Source organism: Pipistrellus hanaki (genome assembly GCF_964339955.1).
Source record: "Pipistrellus hanaki genome assembly, chromosome: 5".
Classification (NCBI taxonomy): domain Eukaryota; kingdom Metazoa; phylum Chordata; class Mammalia; order Chiroptera; family Vespertilionidae; genus Pipistrellus; species Pipistrellus hanaki.
In genome coordinates this window covers 59,126,155-59,148,636 of record NC_140507.1, presented here as the reverse complement: position 1 = coordinate 59,148,636, position 22,482 = coordinate 59,126,155, and the positions used below count along the sequence as shown (strand labels likewise).

The following is a 22,482-nucleotide window of genomic DNA, read 5'->3' as shown; positions in this document are numbered from 1 at the left end:
TGGCTATCTAACCACTATGCTGTGTACCTCATACAAAATAATACTGAATATAAATTATAAATGAAAAAAATTAAAAACTTTCTGGATACATGGAGGGGATAATTTATAACATAAATTATTTTCTCATTTGCCTTAATGTAACATCTTTCATATTTTAAAAAGCAAGCAAAGACAGCTATCCAGCATCAGACTAATTCGTGTATATATTTATATATCTATATATCTACATATCTATATCTATATCTATCTATCTATCTATCTATCTATCTATCTATCTATCTATATGTGTGTGTGTGTGTGTGTGTGTGTGTGTGTGTGTGTGTGTATGCAAACTGTCTCCACAGGAGTTTGACTAGGAGACCAGGAGTTCAATTGCTTGCTATGATATGCTTTGACCTTCAGGGGGTGGCACAGAATGAAGGAAGGCCCTGGTCTGCAGCCAGAAAGAAGGCCCTATTTGGCCCTGATTGCCTACCAGGCCAAGGACCCTACCCGTGTGCGAATTTTAATCACTGGGCCTCTAGTAATACTATGATAGATTTATTGTAGTTGCCCATCTATATATATTTTCACTAGACTAGGAGATAATCTGAGTCCCATAAAGAGGGGGACCATGTGAAGATCTCTGACCTTCCTTTAAATTCTCCCTCCTTCTCTCCTTCCTTCCTTCCTTCTCTCCTTCCTTCCTTCCTTCCATGTGCTCAGTGCTGTCCTGGACTCTCAGAATTCAGTTGTGACAGACAAATCAGACAAGTTTTCCGTTTCCTTAGAGTAAGGGAACATCTAGTATGAAAGAGAGATGAAGGAGACAAATGAATAATTCATGAACAGGATACTCAGATACTGGTAGTTGCTATAAGAGAATTAACAAGGTCGTGTGAAGGAGAATGACTGGGAGTGGATTAGACAAGAAGAGCATCACTAAGGAAGTAATGTTTGAGCATATGCATGCAATTTAACTTCATGGCTCTTCATTGACGGAGCCTAACAGAGCAGTCTATTTGGTCATAGAGATGACCCAAAGAGAGAAAAAAGGCTTATATAGGATATTGAGGGTGTAGTGGCAGGGGTTGGGGGGGGGGTGTGCTTAAGATCAGAGGGAGTGAGTGAGTGCACTGTTGGAGTAGCTGTCCTGATGTAGGAATGTTGTTACTTCATATGTCAATTCACAAGGGAAGCAGATAATGTGGAGCTGGGTCGTGTTAGGTTGACATATAAGGGGGTTTTGTCTGATGGTTTATATTTATCATGTTGGGCAAGATAATCAGCAAGAATTCAGAGCAAAAAAAGTATATAGAGGCGTGGGTATTTGTAAAGATAAAAGAAGTTATAAAATACTGTAGTCATTTTTGAGAGTAGAAGAACTAAGTCATTAAAGAATGGAGGATGATTTAGAAACATTAAGTGCTCATTCTGGACTCATGGTTAAGAATTTTAGAATGTCACAAAGTCAGTATGATAATGTACTCCCCCCTACCCCCTTGGCTACACTGTACTTACATTACCTGCAGATTGAAAAAGATTCACTAACAGAAATTTCCTTGGCATTCCTTAAAGCTTTTATGTTAAAACTAGAGGCCTGGTGCATGGATTCATGCACTGGTGGAGTCCCTCGGCTGGCCTGTGGGATTAGGCAGAAACCAGCTCTCCAACATCCCCTGAGGGGTCCAGAATTGCGAGAGGGCACAGGCCAGACCAAGCTAACCCACTGGTGCATGATTGGGGCCTGGAAGGGGCGCAGGAGTTTGGCCAACCAGGGAAGGGCTGAAGGAAGGCTCCAGGGCATGTACTGCCCATTTAGTTCAGTCCTCATCTGCCAGACCCCAACAGCCAGCTAACCTACCAGTCAGATAATCTGCTCCTAGTGATCAGTGCACATCATAGTGAGCAGTTGAGTGCCCTTAGCATATCATCAGCATATTATGCTTTGATTGGTTGAATGGCTGACAAGTCAACTGGACACTTAGCATATTAAGCTTTTATTATATAGGATGTGATTTATTATTACTGGTATCAGCATTATACATTTGATGGATGGCAATATATATATACCTATAATAATAAAAGCATAATATGCTAATTAGACTGGATGGCCGGACAGTGGAATTACTGTCCAGATGACCTTCTGGACTAAGCCAGGGCTGTGAGGACTGAGGTAGTCTCTGCTGCTGTCAGGGCTGAGCCCCTTGCATGAATTTAATTTATCAGGCCTCTAGTGTTCACATAATAATATAGGCAATGTTTAATACACATGTAGTTTTGTTGTTTTGTTTTTTTCTTGCTTGGCTCTTAGCAGCTGCAATAACCTTGCTGTACCAATGGGATCTAAATATCATGGTTTGGAACCAATGTTATCATACATGGTTGAAGCATAAAGGGGGCATAGAAATTATGAAGTTTGGTGGTAGTTCATCTTGATTACCATAAACATTTAGGGGACATTAGAAACAAATACTCCCAAGTCCATTGCAGGTCTACATGAGCATTAGTAAGGTTGTTTAGAGATGAAGAATTGTGAAACCGATCAGTATGTTTTCCATATTCTCACATGAAATTCTCAGTAGACAGTGGAGAAACAGTTATTGATTTGATAATTTTCTGTATCACCAGAGTAGACCATAAAGTGGTACTCTAATAAGAAAATGATTAGAAAAAGACAAAAACATTGGCATAATCATTATAAAAGGTGTCACCTGAAATAACTGACATCTATACTTATAAAAGGGTAATATGCTAATTAGATTGGATAGATGAGACGTCTTCTGGACGTCCTTCCTGACAAAGCTGGGGGTGTGGCGTAGCCCCTCACCCAGTCCAGCCCTGCCTCCCAGCAGGGACCTGCACCCCAATTGGGGGCATGGCAGCCTGCAACCCCCCGGAGGCCACTTACCCTGGCCAGCCCCACCCATCAGCAGGGATCCCCCCACTCCGATCTGGGGCCCCCTTCAGATCAGGCCAGCCAGCTCCCACCCATGCACAAGACCTCTAACTTATGTAATAAAAGGGTAATATGTAAATTGACCCTAAGGGCAGAATGACTGGGAGCAGTCACTATGAGGTGCACTGACTACTACCTCTTGGTCCCTTTCTCCAGCTGACAGGCTCTGATTGCCTGATGGCCACCTATGGCTGGGACATGGCATGTGAGCAGGCAGGAACAGCCAACCTCTCGGTTCCTTCCCCTGGCTGTCAGGCACTAATCATCCAATGGCAAACAGGGAACCAGGGGTGGGTGGTGACAGAGGGTGGGGCCAGCTGCAGGCAGCTGGGGAAGATGGCCTGATCACAGGCCAAGCCTAGGGATCATACCTGCATACGAATTCCATGCACCAGGCCTCTAGTATTAACATAACAGAAAAAGTTGTACATCAAGATACTTTCCACAGTCCCAATATTTTATACCACTTCTCTTAGATTCTTAAGTTTCCAGATGCACAGACAGTGTCTGAATTCTTGGACTTGATATAGTATTGTATGGTGGGCATCTACACTCTTGATGGTAATGAGTTTGAATTTTCTTCCATTCTCATGAAATGTGTCTGATATTTTCCAGTATACTTCTGCTCTGACCTATGATGCCGTTCAAGTGATGACTGAAGCTTTCCGCAACCTTCGGAAGCAGAGAATTGAAATCTCCCGAAGGGGGAATGCGGGAGACTGTCTGGCCAACCCAGCAGTCCCCTGGGGACAAGGTGTAGAAATAGAAAGGGCCCTCAAACAGGTCAGTCACTCAACACAATTGTTCCTGTGATGTAACCATGGCTATCACTTTTTTCTCTGCTGAATCAGTCATCCTTCTTTTATTCCTTATGTTTAATATAGAGGGAGTATTCTTTCCTAACTACACAAAGGTAGGTGGGAGGTTGAAAAGAAACCTTATAAATGTAGTTTTCTGGACTTGAGCCCAGTGATAGTAATGTATACAGTGTGTATCTTTGGTTGAAGTAAATTTGTAACTGTGCTCCCTTCCCATTTCCTTATTAGGTTCAGGTTGAAGGTCTCTCAGGAAATATAAAGTTTGATCAGAATGGAAAGAGAATAAACTATACAATTAACATCATGGAGCTCAAAACAAATGGGCCCCGAAAGGTAAATCATTAGTGATTTAAAGGCAGTTCTCTCTGTGTGAGAAGGTGAGTTAGCTAACCCATCCCCTCATCTCCCAAAGAGTCCTGAAGATGTGTCTTCACATATTGCTTAACAACTTCCAGAACCAGACATATTTTTAAATGTGTTTTTTTTTCTATTTCAAATCTATTCACTTCTGGTAAGTAATACTGAAATGTAATCTTTAAATAGAACTGGCATACTTCTCTTTTAGACCATGGTAGAAAAAAAGACTTTGCTGAGAAGAAAAAGAACTTTGCTGAAAGTTCACGGTTCAGAAGACAAAACATAACCACTACTGTTAAATATATATTATTTTACTTTTATGGCCAAAATGCCACTCTTTGGACTTTACTTGATATTTCTCTATGATCACACCCAAACAAATGATCCTTGGCGAACATGACAAGTGAACATAAAAAGATGAACTACTTTTAAGAATAGTTTCTGTTTGTTTTATAATCCCTTTCTGTTCCTATTAGATTCACATATAACAAAGACACATTAGTGTTTAGAAGAAGCCTCATTGATATAGGATAACTTCAGATTCAGGCATCAATTAGAAGATAATTCAATGCTTTGCTAATAAAAAAAAAGTCATTTATCCATTTGCCTGCTTTCTGTAACCTTTTTCAGATTGGATACTGGAGTGAAGTGGACAAAATGGTTGTCACCCTTACTGAGCTACCTTCTGGAAATGATACCTCTGGGCTTGAGAATAAGACTGTTGTTGTCACTACAATTTTGGTAATTAGCTACATAATCCTATGTTATACTTTATTTTTCTTATCAAAAGTATGTGCCAGATAGAATTGCTTATTATGTTTTAGGGCAATAACTATCACAGTGCTGCTTTTGCAACATTTTAATCACTGATTGGATATTTACTCTTGTAAAAGGACTACACAAGCACTAACTAAAGCATTAAACTACCTCTTAGGTTTACAAGTAATTCATAACTTGGCGCATAGCTCAGATTTCACAACTGGGTAAAATCTTAAAGAGCATGACTTATATTTTCTCAGGTGCTTTAACTTTTCCATTTCCATACAATTGTGGGTATATCTTATCTTTACATTTCTTACAAGTTATAATAATGTTGCCAACTTGGTAAAAATGGATCTCCCTTCTTCTTAACTCCAAGTCTCAACATGGTAGTTGGATATAGGATTTTGTGGGAATCATTAGCCTAACAATACTGAGGAAGATGTATAAAAAGGCTAACAAGGATTTGGATAAAAAAACATTGGCTGGCATTAGAAATATCTTAATAAGTCTAAGCTACACATTTGCATATTTTTGCCTTAATCATGCCATTGAGAGGAACCATCTCACTGAGACCCCATGTATCCTTGGTGCCACTTTTCAGTAGAAAAATTGAGGGCTATGCTGAATCATTTTTTCATGCTTCCTATTTTCTATGTTTGCAGGGAGAAGCTACTAGCTATCCTTGTAGCATCATTCTAGGATATCATATCTCATAGATGAAGCAAGACCTAAAATGTGAGAGGGTAGAATTAGAACTTCACCATGGTGATGATCTTTTCAGTCTGTATGTCACTGGCTATGCTTGAAGTAATAGTAAGATAGGGTTTGGAGTGAATAGTGGTTCTAGGGGTCGTCATATCCTTCACAAAGAATAAGAGTGTAGTGGATCCAGAGTTGAATGAAATAGCCATTGAGCAGAATTATTCCTTTCTAAACCCTAGGAATTACAGACAAGGGGGCATGCCAACAGCCATTGAGCAGAATTATTCCTTTCTAAACCCTAGGAATTATAGACAAGACAAGGGGGCATGCCAACTTTTGAGTCTCTTGTTTACTTTTGTATGGCTAAATACAAGGCATGCTATTGAAATGTAATTATAGATATTTGAGGACTTTTTTCAGAAGGATTATGTTTAATCTTTTCTTCTATACTAGATGCCCAATGGATGAAATTCATGCTCTCACAGCCTTGGCTGCCTCTCGGTCCTGCTACCCCCAACCTCCTCCAATCCCTGCCCATTGGTCATTCTGGAAGATCATTTCGCTGTTTAGTCTAATTAGCATACTAGCTCTTTATTATATAGGATTCCACAATGTCTCTGGCTAAGGGTTAACTATTAAACCAGAAAATTTGTTTCAGAGAGTAAATAACAAAGCCATTTTAATCAACTAAAGCACTGTCTCTCCCTATAGGAATCTCCTTATGTTATGATGAAGAAAAATCATGAAATGCTTGATGGCAATGAACGTTATGAGGGCTACTGTGTTGACTTAGCTGCAGAAATAGCCAAACATTGTGGGTTCAAGTACAAGCTGACAATTGTTGGGGATGGCAAGTATGGGGCCAGGGATGCAGACACGAAAATTTGGAATGGGATGGTTGGAGAACTTGTCTATGGGGTAAGTATAGCTCTTCTCATAAAAAGTGATTCAATTTGAACTGTTGTTGACGGAATGCCTTCCTCCCTTCAAAGTACCTTTGTCTGAGGTTATTGGTTTTCCCACTTTACTCTTAAGAATGCTATCTTATTTCCTTGTGAACATTTGAATATTAAAAATGAAGTTAGAAGAAAACATGCAGGTTAAGTGAGACAGGCATTTTGTCTGTCTTGAAACCTCTGGGCCATATGCTGTGCAAAGGTGGCAAAGGCCCAGATGCAGTGTAAAGATGGAATTAGCATAATCAAGCCAGATGGGTGTACTATGTATTTATCAAAAGGAGGGATTATCTGTGGAACCAATTGCTTTTTTTGTTGTTGTTTATTCGTTACTGGGAAATAATTATGACCATGTCCTTGATTTCCTTCCCTTTTGATCCAATAATATAACCATGAGTCCTTTCTGACCGTGACTCTGGGTACTATTACTTTCCTTTGTTTCCCTTACAGAAAGCTGACATTGCAATTGCGCCATTAACTATCACCCTTGTGAGAGAAGAGGTGATTGACTTCTCAAAGCCCTTTATGAGCCTCGGGATCTCTATCATGATCAAGAAGCCTCAGAAGTCCAAACCAGGAGTGTTTTCATTTCTTGATCCTTTAGCCTATGAAATCTGGATGTGCATTGTTTTTGCCTACATTGGGGTCAGTGTAGTTTTATTCCTGGTCAGCAGATTTAGCCCCTACGAGTGGCACACTGAGGAGTTTGAAGATGGAAGAGAAACACAAAGTAGTGAATCAACTAATGAATTTGGGATTTTTAATAGTCTCTGGTTTTCCTTGGGTGCCTTTATGCAGCAAGGATGCGATATTTCGCCAAGGTTGGTTACTCACCTGCTTCAACTTTGTGCATTTTAGGTCTCATGCAGGCATTCATGGTGTTTATAAATTCACTCTCACAAAATTAACAGCTGCCGACTACCTGTCCAAGCAGTTTAAGACTCAAGGACAGATATTTAACATCGGCGTAAGCCTGTGAAATATTTGAGCAACGTTCTTTGAATGTTGACCTTATATTTCCCTGGTGAAAGTATACACACCATGGAGAGGCTGTAAAATGCATAAGGTTCCTACATTCCATGCCTTCTTGGAGGGGTACCGTGTTTTTGCTGCATATTCTCATTTTACAGTCATCTGTGTGTTGATCCACAGACCTGTATATGGGAAAATGGGCAATATTACATGTAAACTATAAAAGCAAGAGCTTCTTTACAAAACTTCATTGGCACACATCCCATCTATTTTATTTTCCCATCATAAGCTCATTGAAAGAGTGTGGAAAGATTATAAAATTTTCTTCTTTTAAGGTTAGGTTGCTGAATTTAAAAACATTTTACAAATATTTAGGAACACATGATTGAATAATAATCAAATGGCAATATATACATCGTGGGAGAAATTTGTGTATATACTTCTCATTATGATATGCTAATTCCTACTTTAGAATGCCTAAATATGATGGGTATATAACAAAACATATATCGCTTTTGTTCATGTTATATACATGGAATAAAAATGACAGACATATTTTGCTCTTCTGAAGAACAAATCATACCATTTCTAGTGTACTTGCTTTCATATTTAAAGCCTAAATGATTAGCTTTGACATATTTTAAATTGGGTTTGATTACCTTCCTCTTATTCTATAGGATATTTTAATAACTAGATAGCAGGGTGACTCTTCTAAAACTAATTATATTAAATTTTTTGGCACTTTGGGGGAAAATAAGTGATTAACTTAAAAAATATATGAGAAGCTAAAAAAATCTGTATGTTTTGCAATTTTTATTTTATACTCCACCTAGTGAGATAAAGAAAATATAATGTACCCAAAAATAATCAGTCGCTTACTTTTCTAATAGTAGGTCAATTTTTATGAAATATATTTATCTAAACAATCTTAATTCAATCATATTTCTTATGGCTATTCTGTAGAACTACATTAAATTAGTAACAGGCCAATGTATTTTTATGACATATATATATACACACATATACACACATATATATGCCATTTCTGATGATATCTGATAAGATATGTAGAATTCATAGTTTTAACTATATTTAGTTTTAATTATCTATCAGATGTAAGATGAAGACATCAAGAGAAAAATGATGCATTTTTTGTAAAAAGGCTACTGAAGCATAATATTATCCTACTCCTGAGATATAAGGCAATGATCTTAGAGTGACATAAACTATGCTCTGCCTTATGGGTTAGTATGGAGAAATGTAGGGAGGTTATTATGGAATAGGATATGCTGACCTGGCTCCCCATAGATGGACCCTGCTCCATGTCCATCATGGCTTTGAAGGTCGTTATTTTGGTGTCCAGTCCTCGTCAACGAGCATAAAACATATTTACACCTGGGGTCTGGAGCACAGGGCACATCCAACAATCCATGTTATGCCAGGGCCCACCATGACATATAGACAGCTTCTAATTTTCAACAAGCCTGCTTTCTAAAACATGATTTTTGTTGTGCACTTCTGATTTTATTGCAAGTTGACATGTTATAATTTTTATTTTCTGGTAAGATATATTTTAGATAATGTTTTTTTTCCTTGTTTTTAATTGATTTCTTTTTGCTATAAAAATACATGGACAAATTCACTTATTAAAGATTTTAAGCATATCTATTTAATCATATGTTCAATGTGCTCTAAAAAATTGGACATATTACATAATATTGGCAAATTTAGTGACTTCTAATGAACCAAATTATCTTTATTTAAAATGCAGTGATCAAAAGGAGAAGGATACAAAAACAGAACATTAATGAGAGAGAAACATAGATTGGCAGCCTCCTTCAGTCCCCCAACTGGGGATCAAATCCAGCAACCAGGGCATGTGCCCTGACCATAAATCCAACCATTGATTTCTTGGTTCATGGGTCAACACTCAATCACTGAGCCACCCCATCTGGGCAACACTAGCTTTATTAAATGGTGTTTATAAAAAAATAAATAAAATAAAAATAAAAAAATAAATAAAATGCAGTGATCATTACTTTCTCCAGTTTAGAAAAGAATAGAGCAGCCTAACATCTAAAATCATCATCATAATAATACATGAAATGCACAGATCACTTTAGAGATGCTCTTTAACTATTTTAAAAGATATTTATCATTTCCTTCCAAGAAACATCTGCTATGGAACTATATTATTAATATTAATGAAACATTTAAATTTTAATCTGGAGTGATTTATTGAATTGAATTGGTCACTTTCCTGAAATCAAGTTTGGAATATGTTAATTATAATTTTCTGAAGACTAGAACTACAGAAATCATGAGAGCAAAATGCTCAGGAGTTGCCTTTTTATTTTCCTGTTTCTCTTCCCCTATCCCATCTCCAAAGGATTTAAATGAATTAAACATATTGCCATTTAAAAATATTTAATAGAGAATAAAAAAATGTTAGAATATGTGCATTTATTGGTTCCTTTAGTGCAGGTGTTGAGAGGTTCAATTTTGTAATTAATTAGGAAAACTCTTTGTTACCATAACACATAAAATTGAATTTGCCCTCTACATAAAATTTTTCAGGAACTCTCAAAAATATCAATTGATCCTTTGAAAACACTAACCAGTAAACAATAAAATGTTCAAGAATTTCTGTTTGAATGATGTATAAGTCCAGTAAGTTTTTTATTTGGTACACTTTATATAAATTAGCATATTTCATCCCATTAACAAGGCTTAATCACTGAATTAGAGAATAACTTATGTCTTTATCTTATGTCTATTTTACAACTGGAAGAGAATAATTTATAAAAATGATTCTCAAATATATTGCAAATTAACATGCAATGTATAATGTTAAAAACAATTACCGTGTAATTGGTTTTGTTTTAAGGGGTTTGATCAGTAAGGTACAGAATCTGCCCTCTTAAATTCAGGGTACATGCCATGTAATTATATCTTCCATCACTGTGGAATAAATAGTGAACATTTTGAGAGTACTTATGTCTACATAAGAGGTTTCCCAAATTTAAAATATATTTAATATCCTTTCAGAATATAAGTGAGGAGTGTTTAACTTTTCATCCTGTCATATTTATTTATTTTAATCCTCACCCAAGGATATTTTTTCCATTGATTTTTAGAGAGCATGAAGGAGAGAGGGAAAGACAGAGAGAAATAATGATGTGAGAAACACATTGATTGTTTTTGCTTCCTCCAGTAGCCTGACCAGGGCCCAAGCCAGGGAGATGCCTGCAACCGAGGTACATGCCCTTGACCAGAATCAAACCCAGGACCCTTTGGTCCTCAAGGCCATGCTCTATCCTCTAAGCCAGACTGGTTAGGGCTATTTAATTATTTGCATCTCTTTGAGACTGTTATAAAGGCTTTTAATTTCATTCTTTTTTGTTTTTCACTGCTTTCTCCCTCTCTCCTTTTCTATTTTAGCAACAACTGCTTTTTATCTTAAAAAAATATTAGTTTTAAATTAGCTCTCCCTCTTTTCTATGACTGCTCGAGTTTATTCTACAAATATCCACTAATTTGATATAGTATCTGTGATTCATCAGGAAGTATATTTCTTACTGTTAATTGAAGAAAGTTTGATTTAGGTCATAAGTGGCCAAATTTTTGTAATTTACATTTTTTAGAAGTGTTTCCTCTTCTCTGTAGCAAATCAAAATTTGAGACATAGCAGTTAGCAAAAAAGCTACCTTTGTTAGTATTATTTAAATGCCTTTATTATGTAGAATCCCACCAAATCTTTTAAAATAGCATAGTACACACACACACACACACACATTGTTTAAAGTAAATTATTGGGAAACTATTAAGCTTTTTAAAAATATTTCATGTAAGATTTCATGGCCATTAGGATTTTATATCTTGGCAAAAATTTGTGTCTAATTTGTTGTCCTTGAGCTTTCTTTTCTTGAGCAGGAGCCACAGAGGAACAGGGTGATAACCGTCCATGCCATGAAACATCTGATTTTTATTCATTTAAAATTATATTTTGTTTCATACCTTTGTTTTGTAGTTAACATTTTTTTTTTTTCATTTACAATCTATACTGCATCTAAAACCCACATTTTGGCACAAACAAAAAACTAATGAAATTTTGGATCTTTATTTGTTGGAGGGTATTGGAGCTTCATTGGCTGAATCAAAGGGAGGGTTTTTCCAGTGTTTAATGCTATGTCTATGTTGTATACTCTTATTTTTAACATTTGGTTGGTTGTCAATATTGTTCTGAATATTGCTGTGTTATCTTAGATTCTCTTATTAATGTTTGCTTATGCCATGAGTGGATAAAGTAGAAAGACATGTTTGCTTATGCCATGAGTGGATAAAGTAGAAAGAGCAATGAATGGATTATTTGCACATTTCTTGAATTTGCTTTGTTAGGAGATTTCATACCACAGACAATCTGGGCATGATAACTATGAAAGAATCTCAGGAATCTGAAAGTTTTTGCTTCTGGGTACTTCACCAAATCTGGTTAATCTGTATTCCTTACCCAGAATGTTTAATAATTTCCAGTTTCATTAAGGTGCAGATATATTGAAAAGTATCAATTATTTCCCTGTAAGTTAATATGTGCATAATACTGCTAACTTGTTTTTTTATTAGGTCATTCATTTCACTTTATAAATCCATTTCATACTTGTTATTAGATCCCTCTCTGGGCGCATTGTTGGAGGTGTGTGGTGGTTCTTTACCCTGATCATAATCTCCTCCTACACGGCTAACTTAGCTGCCTTCCTGACTGTAGAGAGGATGGTGTCTCCCATCGAAAGTGCTGAAGATCTTTCTAAGCAAACAGAAATTGCTTATGGAACATTAGACTCTGGCTCCACTAAAGAGTTTTTCAGGGTAAGAGATATACTGCTTTTGTTCTTAAAACTTAATCTATTTCAACTTTGTCCCTCTTTGCCTCCTCTCAAAGTCTATATAAAGGTACTATGTGAAAGTAAACTCCACCTCTGTCTCTAACTCCATTTCCATTCCTTTTGTTATTGAATTTATTGGGTGACATCTATATAATAAAAGCCTAAGTGACCATATGGCAGAATGACCAGCACAACCCTTCACTATGATGTGCACTGACCATGAAGGGGCAGCTGCTCAATGAAGGATCTGCCCCCTGGTGGTCAGTGCACTCCCAGAGGGGGAGTGCTGCTCAGCCAGAAGCCGGGCTCATGGCTGGTGAGCACAGTGGCTGTGGTGGGAGCCTCTCCCATCTCTGTGGCAGCAGTAAGGAGCAGTGAGCAGGTGGGCAGTAAGGAGCAAGGGGAGTGGGCCTAAGCTGGCAGGCAGAAATACCCAGAAGGGTCCGAGACTGTGAGAGGGTACAGGCCAGGCTAAGGGACCCCCACCCCCCACCCCAATGCACGAATTTCATGCCCCGGGCCTCTAGTTGGTTAAAATGCTAATAAGTTTTAGGTGTACACTTCTACAAAGCATCATCTGTATATTGTATTGTGTGTTTACCACCCCAGGTCCAGTCTCCTTCCATTCTGTTCACATTCTTGGCTTTGTCCTTATCCCGCTCCTTTCCCTATTCCTGTCCTTAGCTCTGCTTCTATCTATTTTCTGATTTCTCACTTATTTGGATAGAAATACAATATTGCAATGAAATATTAGTTTTATAAATTTGGAATAAAATTGAAGCAAAAGTACAGTTAAGTATAAATTAACATTTATTTTTAAAACAATGGTTTTTTTGTTTGATTTTAAGTATGAATGGTCATTTATTGTACAGTTTACAACTAAAAACTTACTTTTAAATCAGTTATGCTATTTTTATGTCAGAAAACAGATTGTGTTTACATGTGAAAATTCTGAATTTTCTGTCAAACTCTCCAAGAAAAGGCTAGCAAAAGCCTCCAGCTTCTTAAAATATATTTTATTGATTTTTTACAGAGAGGAAGAAAGAGGGATATAGAGTTAGAAACATCGATGAGAGAGAATCATCGACCAGCTGCCTCTTTCACACCCCCTACTGGGATGTGCCCGCAACCACGGTACATGCCCTTGACCGGAATCGAACCTGGGACCTTTCAGTCTGCAGGCCGACGCTCTATCCATTGAGCCAAACCGTTTTCGGCAGCCTCCAGCTTTTTTAAAATGCACAGTATAATTATAATGTATTTTACCTTTGAAAAAATTGGTGGCCTTATGATATGTTTATAAGACAAACCCAATAACCTGATGTTGGCATAATTTTATTTTATTATACTATCAGAGGCCTGGTGCACAAAATTTGTGCATGGGGTGATGTCCCTCAGCCTAGACTGAGCTCTCTTGAATCTGGGACTGCTGGCTCCTAATCACTCACCTGCCTGGCTGCCTGATTGCCCCCTAACTGCTCCCTGCCTGCCTGATTAACACCTAACACAGAAGAAAAAAAACTTTCACCATTTTTACCATCGGCTAATATTTAAAGTTCTAACAGTTATCTTATGTTCCTGATATGGCTTAATTTGGCTTGATCTATAGCTTTCTCCTTCTTAGATACTGTTTATGACTAGGATTTTATTATTTATTTTATTTCCAGTTTTGTACTATCACAGAGTTTATCAAGCCAATTTCTGTATTTACCACAGTAAGAGCTTTGGGTTTAGCCTTTGGAGAAATTGATTTGAGAAGTTGGGTAATTGGCTAATTAAAGATATATAAATAGCAAAGTAATGAAAAAACAATTTTGGCAATTTAGAGATTAAAACAGAATTCTAAACTTTTAGTGTTTTTTTTTTCTTGATGTCTCCTAATATCTTCTATCAAATTATAAGATGGGCATTTCATCTTGTTTATAGAGATCTATCTTTTTGATCTGCGTGTGATGTCAATTACTCAATTTAAGCCTAAAGTATTTTCAGTTAAATAATAGTATAACAAACTGCTATATTAATATTAATTTAGTAGTAGATTTAGTGAGTGTGCATTAGTTTTAGAATTCCAATTTAAGTTTTAAAATTTTAACCTTAAAAACTACACATTCCCATCAGTGGTAATCAGTAAAAAAAAAATGAATGATATTCTCTTTGTTCTGCTAGAGTGTAAGTAAAAGGCAATCTTGTAACCATCAAGAGGTGTGAGGAAAAATACCCTGAATCTCTCTCTCTCAGGGTTTTCTGCTATGGAACTCATATACATCCTTGTACACAGTGAATGATAAAGCCTGACTCACTTTGGAGCTGCTGATTGTCCCTAATTATAGAGTGCCACTGTAGCATACCTATAATTAAGAAAGAATTAGGCTTTCAATTATAAACCACTATTTTTAGACTTTCACATTTTGATAATCCCTTCTCTCAATAAAAGAGGACAGATCTTAGATGAGTCTGAGTAGAAAATAATTTCAGAGGACATATATGCTTTGTGTTTCTACAGAAACATAGATTTGAAGGATAGGAAATTACTTCTATTTATAAGCCTATCATTGGCCTGTCAATCTATAGAGCCCAATTATTATCCTACAGAAGATAAATGCCTTTCCTAAATCCCCCACAATGCAGTTTCTTACTTCCTCTAGTTCTCTTCTCTGGGAGGGTGAGGGACAGTGTATAACCTCTAAATAAGGGATCTACATTACTTATGATGACTTTGGAAGGAAGCAATTCTAAATTATTGTCAGAAATAAAGGTATCTCCCTTCTTATTAAATGAAGTTAATTATTCCATTTTCATAAGATAATTGTCTGATAATAATCCATGAAACTATAATGTTGTTACCCAGCATCAGAGATTTTTTTCAGTTTATGAATAGTATAAATGACAAATTGCATTAATGCAGATGTTCTGAAATGAATATAATAGTTTCAAATTTTCCATATATATATATATATATATATATATATATATATATATATATATATATATGATTTATGATCCTACATGTGACATATAATCAAAATTACCAAAGAATTATGATTTAGATTATATTTTTATTTTATTTTTTTTAGATTATATTTTTAAAGGTAGCAACCTTTTTTCAACTCCCTCTGTGGCATTAGATATACCTATTTATATTTACATATTAAAGCACTGACATAATTACAAGTAAAAATTAGGCATTATATAACAGCTTCCCTATAGAACTCTTTTCAATGGTATTTCATTAAAGATATATTTTGTTCCATTTACTACCTGTGTTCAGTAATAATACAGTATGCTTTCTTTACTGATAGTCTATTGAATAGATTTTTACTCATTTATGATAGTTCTCCATACTTATTTCATTATTTCTGGTATAGCTAATGATTCTCTGTCATAGCTTCTTACTTCTAGATTCCTAAACATGTACACACATTTTATATCTTCCAAATATTTTGGAAATAGTGTACAATCTCATATATGTGTATACACATATGTTTGTAATTATGTTAGTAATATCAGAATAAACTCTTCATGGACCTTTCTCTCAAGCTTAACCACCTAAATGACTTCTAAAACACTAGGTATTAAATAAATGCAAAATGTGAATAAGTTAGAATAAACAACACATTACAGAAGTGTTGTGATTCACTCATGCATGGTTAGTCATATCTATTACAGCTTTTTCTTCCTTAGTTTTTGGGAGCTTGATTATTGCATAACAATCTGCATCGCCCAAGGCTTCTCTAGATGATCCAAGACACATTGAAATCACTTCCTGGCTCGTTGGCAGTTTTCCTTCCTCTGACATTTGAATTTTTCTCACCTTCCACAAAACATCTGAGGACAGGACTGAATTCTTAAAGACTTGAAAGATACATTCTGCCTACGTTGCCTGGGGAAACCTGTGTTCTGTCAGTTCTGCTAAATGTAGCTGGTTTACCAGTGCGGGAAAGGGCAATAGTTTAGTAGACTTTGACAACATCTCCTTTCAAAATCAGTGTTCAGTTTATGGACCTCACTGTGCATTCAGTAGTGCCCCAATTAGGGCCCACTCAGGGTCCGGTTTCTGGAGGAGGCCGCACACTAAAGTGAAGAGAGAGACTAGAAAAGAGTTAATTTGGAACAAATTGGGGACAGGCGGGAGTCAACCTCTAGTGGGAAGACTACCTCTAGGCTCTGGCCTCGCTAGGCTCTGGCCTTGCTATTCCTTTTATTGAGGCTATGGGATACACCCATTACCCTCAGGCAGGTAATAAGTGGATTATCATATCAGTAAGGATTTATATGATTACAAGATGGGGAAGTTGCCTCAGTTACCATTGGAATATAAATAAATGTATGAGAGACCATATTGAACCTGTTTCCTGTGATCAGCGTGAGATGGGAGGAACAAGAAAGGGTACCTGTACCTGCTAAATCATGATCATGGTGCAAAGAGTCCATGATCCAAATTAACATATTTACCTCCCTGAGGTAAATATGTTAATTTGCTCTTTCTCCTCTTCCCATGGACATGCTGAGCAAATGTCAGTGTGCTTTCCACACAGTCACTTCATTTAGAGACCACCCTTGCAAAACAGAGGAGGTGTGAGCTCACATTATCCCAGGATGCATCTTTTGACTCTAATCAGATTACAGGCAGCTTTCTAGTATTGTCCTTGTTAAAGAAAAAATGTCCCTTTTCACACTATCATCAGATCATGAGGACAATTATTCTAGCAGAAAAGGTCAAACAATGGAGAAATAATTTGGGATTAGTCTCTAATCCCCACACTCTACTTAAACTGCGGTTCAGATTCCTCAGAGAAGATTAATTCCAATGTAAACCTCTACCGCTGCTTCAGATGAGACTTAGTGTTCAATTCACTCTATTTTTGTGTTTATGTAAGAGAATCATTTCTGCTTGCTCGCTCTATTGGATGTTTCACACTAGTTACCATGGTAATGAACACAGTCCCAGAGCTCTGCAGAGAACAGCAATAAAATTGTGCAATCATTTAAATATACTGGAATTAAAATCTGAACTATAAATATTATTGTTAAAGTTTGAGAATTCATTAGGTGATATCTGAAGGTAAACTTGATTCTAAAATAATTGACAGTTCATATTTCCATCCCATATGCTCCAGATCATGTCCAGTGATCATCAAAAACAAGTTGCTAGTAAAGGTGGCTGCTTATTTTCATACAGAGATGAGGTTGTAGGAATAGCACGGCAATTGGCAATGCCAAATAATGTGGCAGGATCCCAAAAAATATGTTTAAGATTTTTTTTTTAAAAAAAGAAAAGAACCAGGGGGAGATGTTAACAAAACGTTGAAATAGAAAGATCCAGACTCTCCTTCCCAATAAAGAGACAATGACTCAAAGACAATCCCTGACCAGGTCTTGTTTTTTAAATTTATCTTCATTGTTGAAAGTGTAACAGATGTCCCCTTTATTTTCCCCATTGACCCTCTCCACCCCGCACCTGTGCCCCTCCCAGGCCTTCACTGTGGGCTATGCATATAAGTTTTTTGGTTAATCTCTCCCCACCCACCCCCACCTTCACTCTGAAATTCATCAGTCTGTTGTTCCATGCTTTTATGACTCTGGCCAGTTTTCTTCATGAGAAATCCAGCTAAGAGGCGCCTACAGACGTGGGTAGAGAATTCATGACACTCACCACAATCCTGTCCCCAGTGTGTGCAGAGCAATTGGGAGAAATCACCCAGCTCTTGGCGTCTCCCTAGGGAGAAAGAGTACAAAACATATAGAAATGCCAACTACACATTAAGCTTTAAAAACATCTCAAGCTTAACGTGTAATTGGCATTTCCATGTTTTTGTACCCTCTCTTCCTAGGGAGAAGCCTATATACATGCATAACCTACGGACACAGACAATAAGGTGTTGAAGGCCTGGGACCAGGGAGGTGGGGCAGGCTGAAGGGGGTTAATGGGAGGAAAGGGGAATATGTAGTACTGTCAACAATAAAGAATTATTTTTAAAAAATAAAAACATCTTTCATACCCTAAATAATTTGTATATTAGAATATAAATACAGTACTATGGTTTATTGATATATAGGGTATCCCCAAAAAATGTATACACACTTTAACAGCTGATAGCTGTAGATTCTATTACATTTTGAAAATGAACTGTATTTTAATAAGCACTGACTTTATAGTATGTATACAGTTTGGGGGACACCCTGTACATAATTTTCCTTAGTGTAGTAAAGCTACTAGAATGGGGACAAGATGGACCTTCTATTTCCTTATACATAACCTAAGTCAAATACTTTCCAAGTATTTTGGAGATAAATAATGTTTAATTTCAAAATCCTCATTAACTAAAGTGTTTTTTTGTTTTGTTTTATTTTCATTGGAAGAATCCCACAAAAGCAAAATCACTTTCAGCATTGAACAAAGGCATGGAAGTCCATTAGGCTCTAATAGTAACCAACAGAATTATATTCTTACCTTCAAGGTTTTATTCACCAGGGTCAGAGGAATAGTTCTCCCTATTTTCATAAAGTTAATCTCTCCATCTGGGCCTTGGACATCTCTTTCTAATTACCTGAGATGTTGCTCTGAAACTCACCCTTTAATCATGTCTCTAGTCTTTTCATCTCCACGGGCTCTAGCCTTCATTTTGGTTTCAATTTTGCCTCAAGTTTGAAACATCCTCATGACAGCACTCTCCTTTATCTTCTCTTTCTCTTGTTCCTTTCCCTTAGAGGACAAGTTTATAAATTTGTTTACTAGAGCCTTTTTTTTTTTTTTTCATTCTGGCTACTTTTGCCTTTTGTCCCTTATAAGTCTCTGTGAAAAATGCCTTTCTAAAAGGGTCCCTTAATGTCCTTGTGGCCGAATTGAAATCTGTGTTTTCATGCTTGGTAAGATCTGTATTGTGCAAAAATATTTTGATACTCTTTCCTCTTACCTCATGAAACTTTAATGCTTTTTTTATATTTTCTCTTATTCCTCCTGTTCTTTTCTTCACTGACATTTTAAGTACTCTAGACCGCAGAGTAGGGCCACATGCTTTTCTCCTACTACAACTCATTTTGTAATAGATTTACAAAAATAAGTTTATGATGTTTTTACATTTGAATACCATTCACATTTAATATGCAAACTGCTGAAATGAAGCTTTAAACGTCAATATCATTTTAGCACCATTTAAAGAGAGGTTGAAAATTTGGGATGCTGGAAAGTTCTAATGAACAGCACATATTGATTCTCTTGATTCCGTCCGAGTATAATTTGTCTATGTTGGAAATTTACACCAAAACTAAAAAAAAAAAAAAAAAAAAAAAAGTATAACAGATACACTCTACTAGGTTAGGAGGGGGAGGGGATAATTAAGAGTCAAAATTCCAGTGTATATTAGTGATTAATTTTTAAAATTCTGATTTCCAAGAAGTGACTATAGTTCAGAAACTTATAAGAATCTTTGTAGGGACTATAGATTGGTAAGCCCCAAAGAATAATGTGATTGATGTGAAATTCTTTTTGGTTTGCCAACTCCTGTGGTTGGCAGGGACTATTTGAGTGTCTGCTGACATCTCATCATGAAACAATGGGTCAGGCTAGAGTTCCACAGGGAGGATAATAAATCAGCCAGAAGGATGAAATCCTAAAGGAAGGACAATCAGCTTTTGTCTTAAATACAAATTTTATAAAATGTCAACCAAATGGACTAGAAAATAGAGGTTATTAATTCACACTATGATACTCTAATCTTTATGTTTAGGAGACTTTTTGGTCAAATTCTTTGTCATAGAGTTGCATTCATCTGAATGGTTATACTACCTCAGACATTATAATATTTGTAGAAAAAAGGGGAGTTTTTCATGAAAAGTAGCTTTCTTCATGTTTGAAATGAAATTAGATATTAGCAGAAAGAGAGCACAGTTCTAAATATAAATTTTATGAAGACACTGATGATATAGAATCATGTTTGGCATTTGGAAATCTCTATATTGTTTGGACCTCATTTGTGTTTGGGAATTGTTTAGAATTCCCATTCTTAAAAAAAAAAAAAAAAAGCCTTGCTGACATTATGAGAAGGTATTTTGACATTTATTAAAAGCCAGGGGGTAAATAAATATATATATATTTACAATGAACCATATAAAAATTAATAACCTAAGTATTGAAAAATATCTGGAATTAAGTACCAATGTTTCCTACTAATCCATGATTATGTGAGTTTCATAAGAACAATAACTTATTCCTTTACAATGTTATGCCCTCCCCCCGCCAAGAATGAAAAGGCTCATTTAGCTGGTAGAAAAATTAATGCCTGCATTACTGTATATGAGGAAAAACTAAAATTAAATTAATATGACTATTGCCTTCTTTCACAGAAAAGGAATCCATCTTTTTTAAGATATAATTATATCAGATGTCGTTAGTGTATTTGGAACAGTTCCCCAACAATGCTTAACAACAGGATTTTAAAATTCTACACTGTTATTTGTTGTGATATATTAGGAAAGGGATTTGAAGAGTCATGTTCAGAGTCTTACTCCTTAGGAAACACAGGAAGTCAACAGGGTTCTCCTGACCAAACTATCCTTCATCTCCTCTTATCAAGACATGACTTATATCCTTATCAGAAGGTGATGGAACATGCCATCCTGAGGAAATTAACTTGATCATGCTTCCTGAAAGAAGGAATAGTTGTCTTTTATTTAACATGTAAATAAAAACTCCCTTACTTGGAGTTTTCACACTATAGACCTGCCTTCACAGCAGAGAGCAAGTGTGATTTAGTCGTAATGAAGGTCCCAATCTTGTTATTTCAGAAAGGGGCATTGTTTAGAAATAGAAATGTTTAAGACCAATCTAGATAAATTATTAGGTGATCAAATTATTACTGATAAATAAGGAACTTTTACAAATTTAGAGTGAAAGTATCCTTTTGGGAGGACATGTGAGTCTCCTCACAGCATAGACCATTGGGCTGACAGGGTCCATGGATTGTCTCAGTGTGCAGATGGAATGCAGCCATTGTCTGAGCACCTCGCACTGTGTGTATGGTATAAATGTTAGTGATACAAACCCACTCTGCATTTTGTTTATTTTAGTGAAAATTCAGAGTTAAGTGTAAATAGAGTGTTTTATAGAGGTAAAGCTGCCTTAATCCCTAAACATTCTAAACAAATTTGCATTTATATTATCACTGCTTACAATGCATTGATTGATCCTTTTTTTTTTTTTCTTCTTTAAGATAAAGGTTATGTGATTTTAAATTCCTTCAACAAATAGCAAGGCACAAAGCCTCATGAATTTTAAAAGTAAATTTTCAATTTCAAGTTTCCATTTCAAACCTCCTATATGAGAATAACAAAAGGGATTATTTAGAGTCATCTTTCCAAAGGGATTAAAGTCAGTTTAGAAAATAGTGAATAGAAAAATAAGCATTTATTCAAAAGCTATGACTTCCCAACTCTATGCTCAGCTTCCCTTTTTACTACGAATAAAGTATTAAATTATTATTTTGATGCCTGTCTTTGTTTTTGAACCAACCAATAAATATTAAGATAAATATTTCCTCAACTATACTGCTGCCACAGTCTTTCTTATACATTGTTCATAAGAACATTGTGTTTCCTCCCCCACCCCCACTACTACTATATATTGTAATGAATAGTATTTTGGTTGTTTAAATATTTAAAATAACAAGTTTTTGTAACTAAAAGAAATTTCAATGCCTAAAGAAATGCTTCTAGAAAAAAAAAATCAGTGCTATTCTAGAAGCATTTGTCAAGATCTAATAGAGACTTCTAGTATTGTTTTCCTTTTTCCTTACGTAATGGGCATTCCATTAGGATTTTACCACTCATGTGACTGACCCATTAATGTGACACCACTCCTGGTCTGCCATTCATTAGTGATAGTATGGATTTTAGCAGTGAAGATAGCCTTCTGACAGTCTCTTCCTGTTTGAATTATTCCTATAGGTAGGGTAGTGTATTTTCAGCTTTCTTTGGAGTGCGACCATTTCAGATTGCTTCCTGGGCATATAGTATTTTGTCTATAGCTAAATTGTGCCATAACAAAATGACAAAGGAGGTTCTTGTAAATATAAAGGGACTTTGACATATACACACAC

The 22,482-nt window shown here is 36.1% G+C and overlaps 1 protein-coding gene across 13 annotated transcripts in view; it reads left to right on the top strand.

The window, feature by feature from the left end:
- Window positions 1-22,482, top strand: part of GRIA2 (glutamate ionotropic receptor AMPA type subunit 2) — a 124,888-nt gene that overhangs the window by 91,423 nt on the left and 10,983 nt on the right. For all 13 annotated transcript variants that reach the window (XR_014795041.1, XR_014795042.1, XR_014795043.1 and 10 more), the window contains exons 7-12: window positions 3,554-3,721; window positions 3,985-4,089; window positions 4,744-4,854; window positions 6,289-6,495; window positions 6,984-7,354; window positions 12,173-12,371. Coding sequence is in view for 9 of the 13 variants with exons in the window: in XM_084884307.1 (XP_084740433.1) it covers window positions 3,554-3,721; window positions 3,985-4,089; window positions 4,744-4,854; window positions 6,289-6,495; window positions 6,984-7,354; window positions 12,173-12,371 (1,161 nt within the window). In the remaining 4 variants the exon portion in view is untranslated. The remainder of the gene's footprint in view (window positions 1-3,553; window positions 3,722-3,984; window positions 4,090-4,743; window positions 4,855-6,288; window positions 6,496-6,983; window positions 7,355-12,172; window positions 12,372-22,482) is intronic.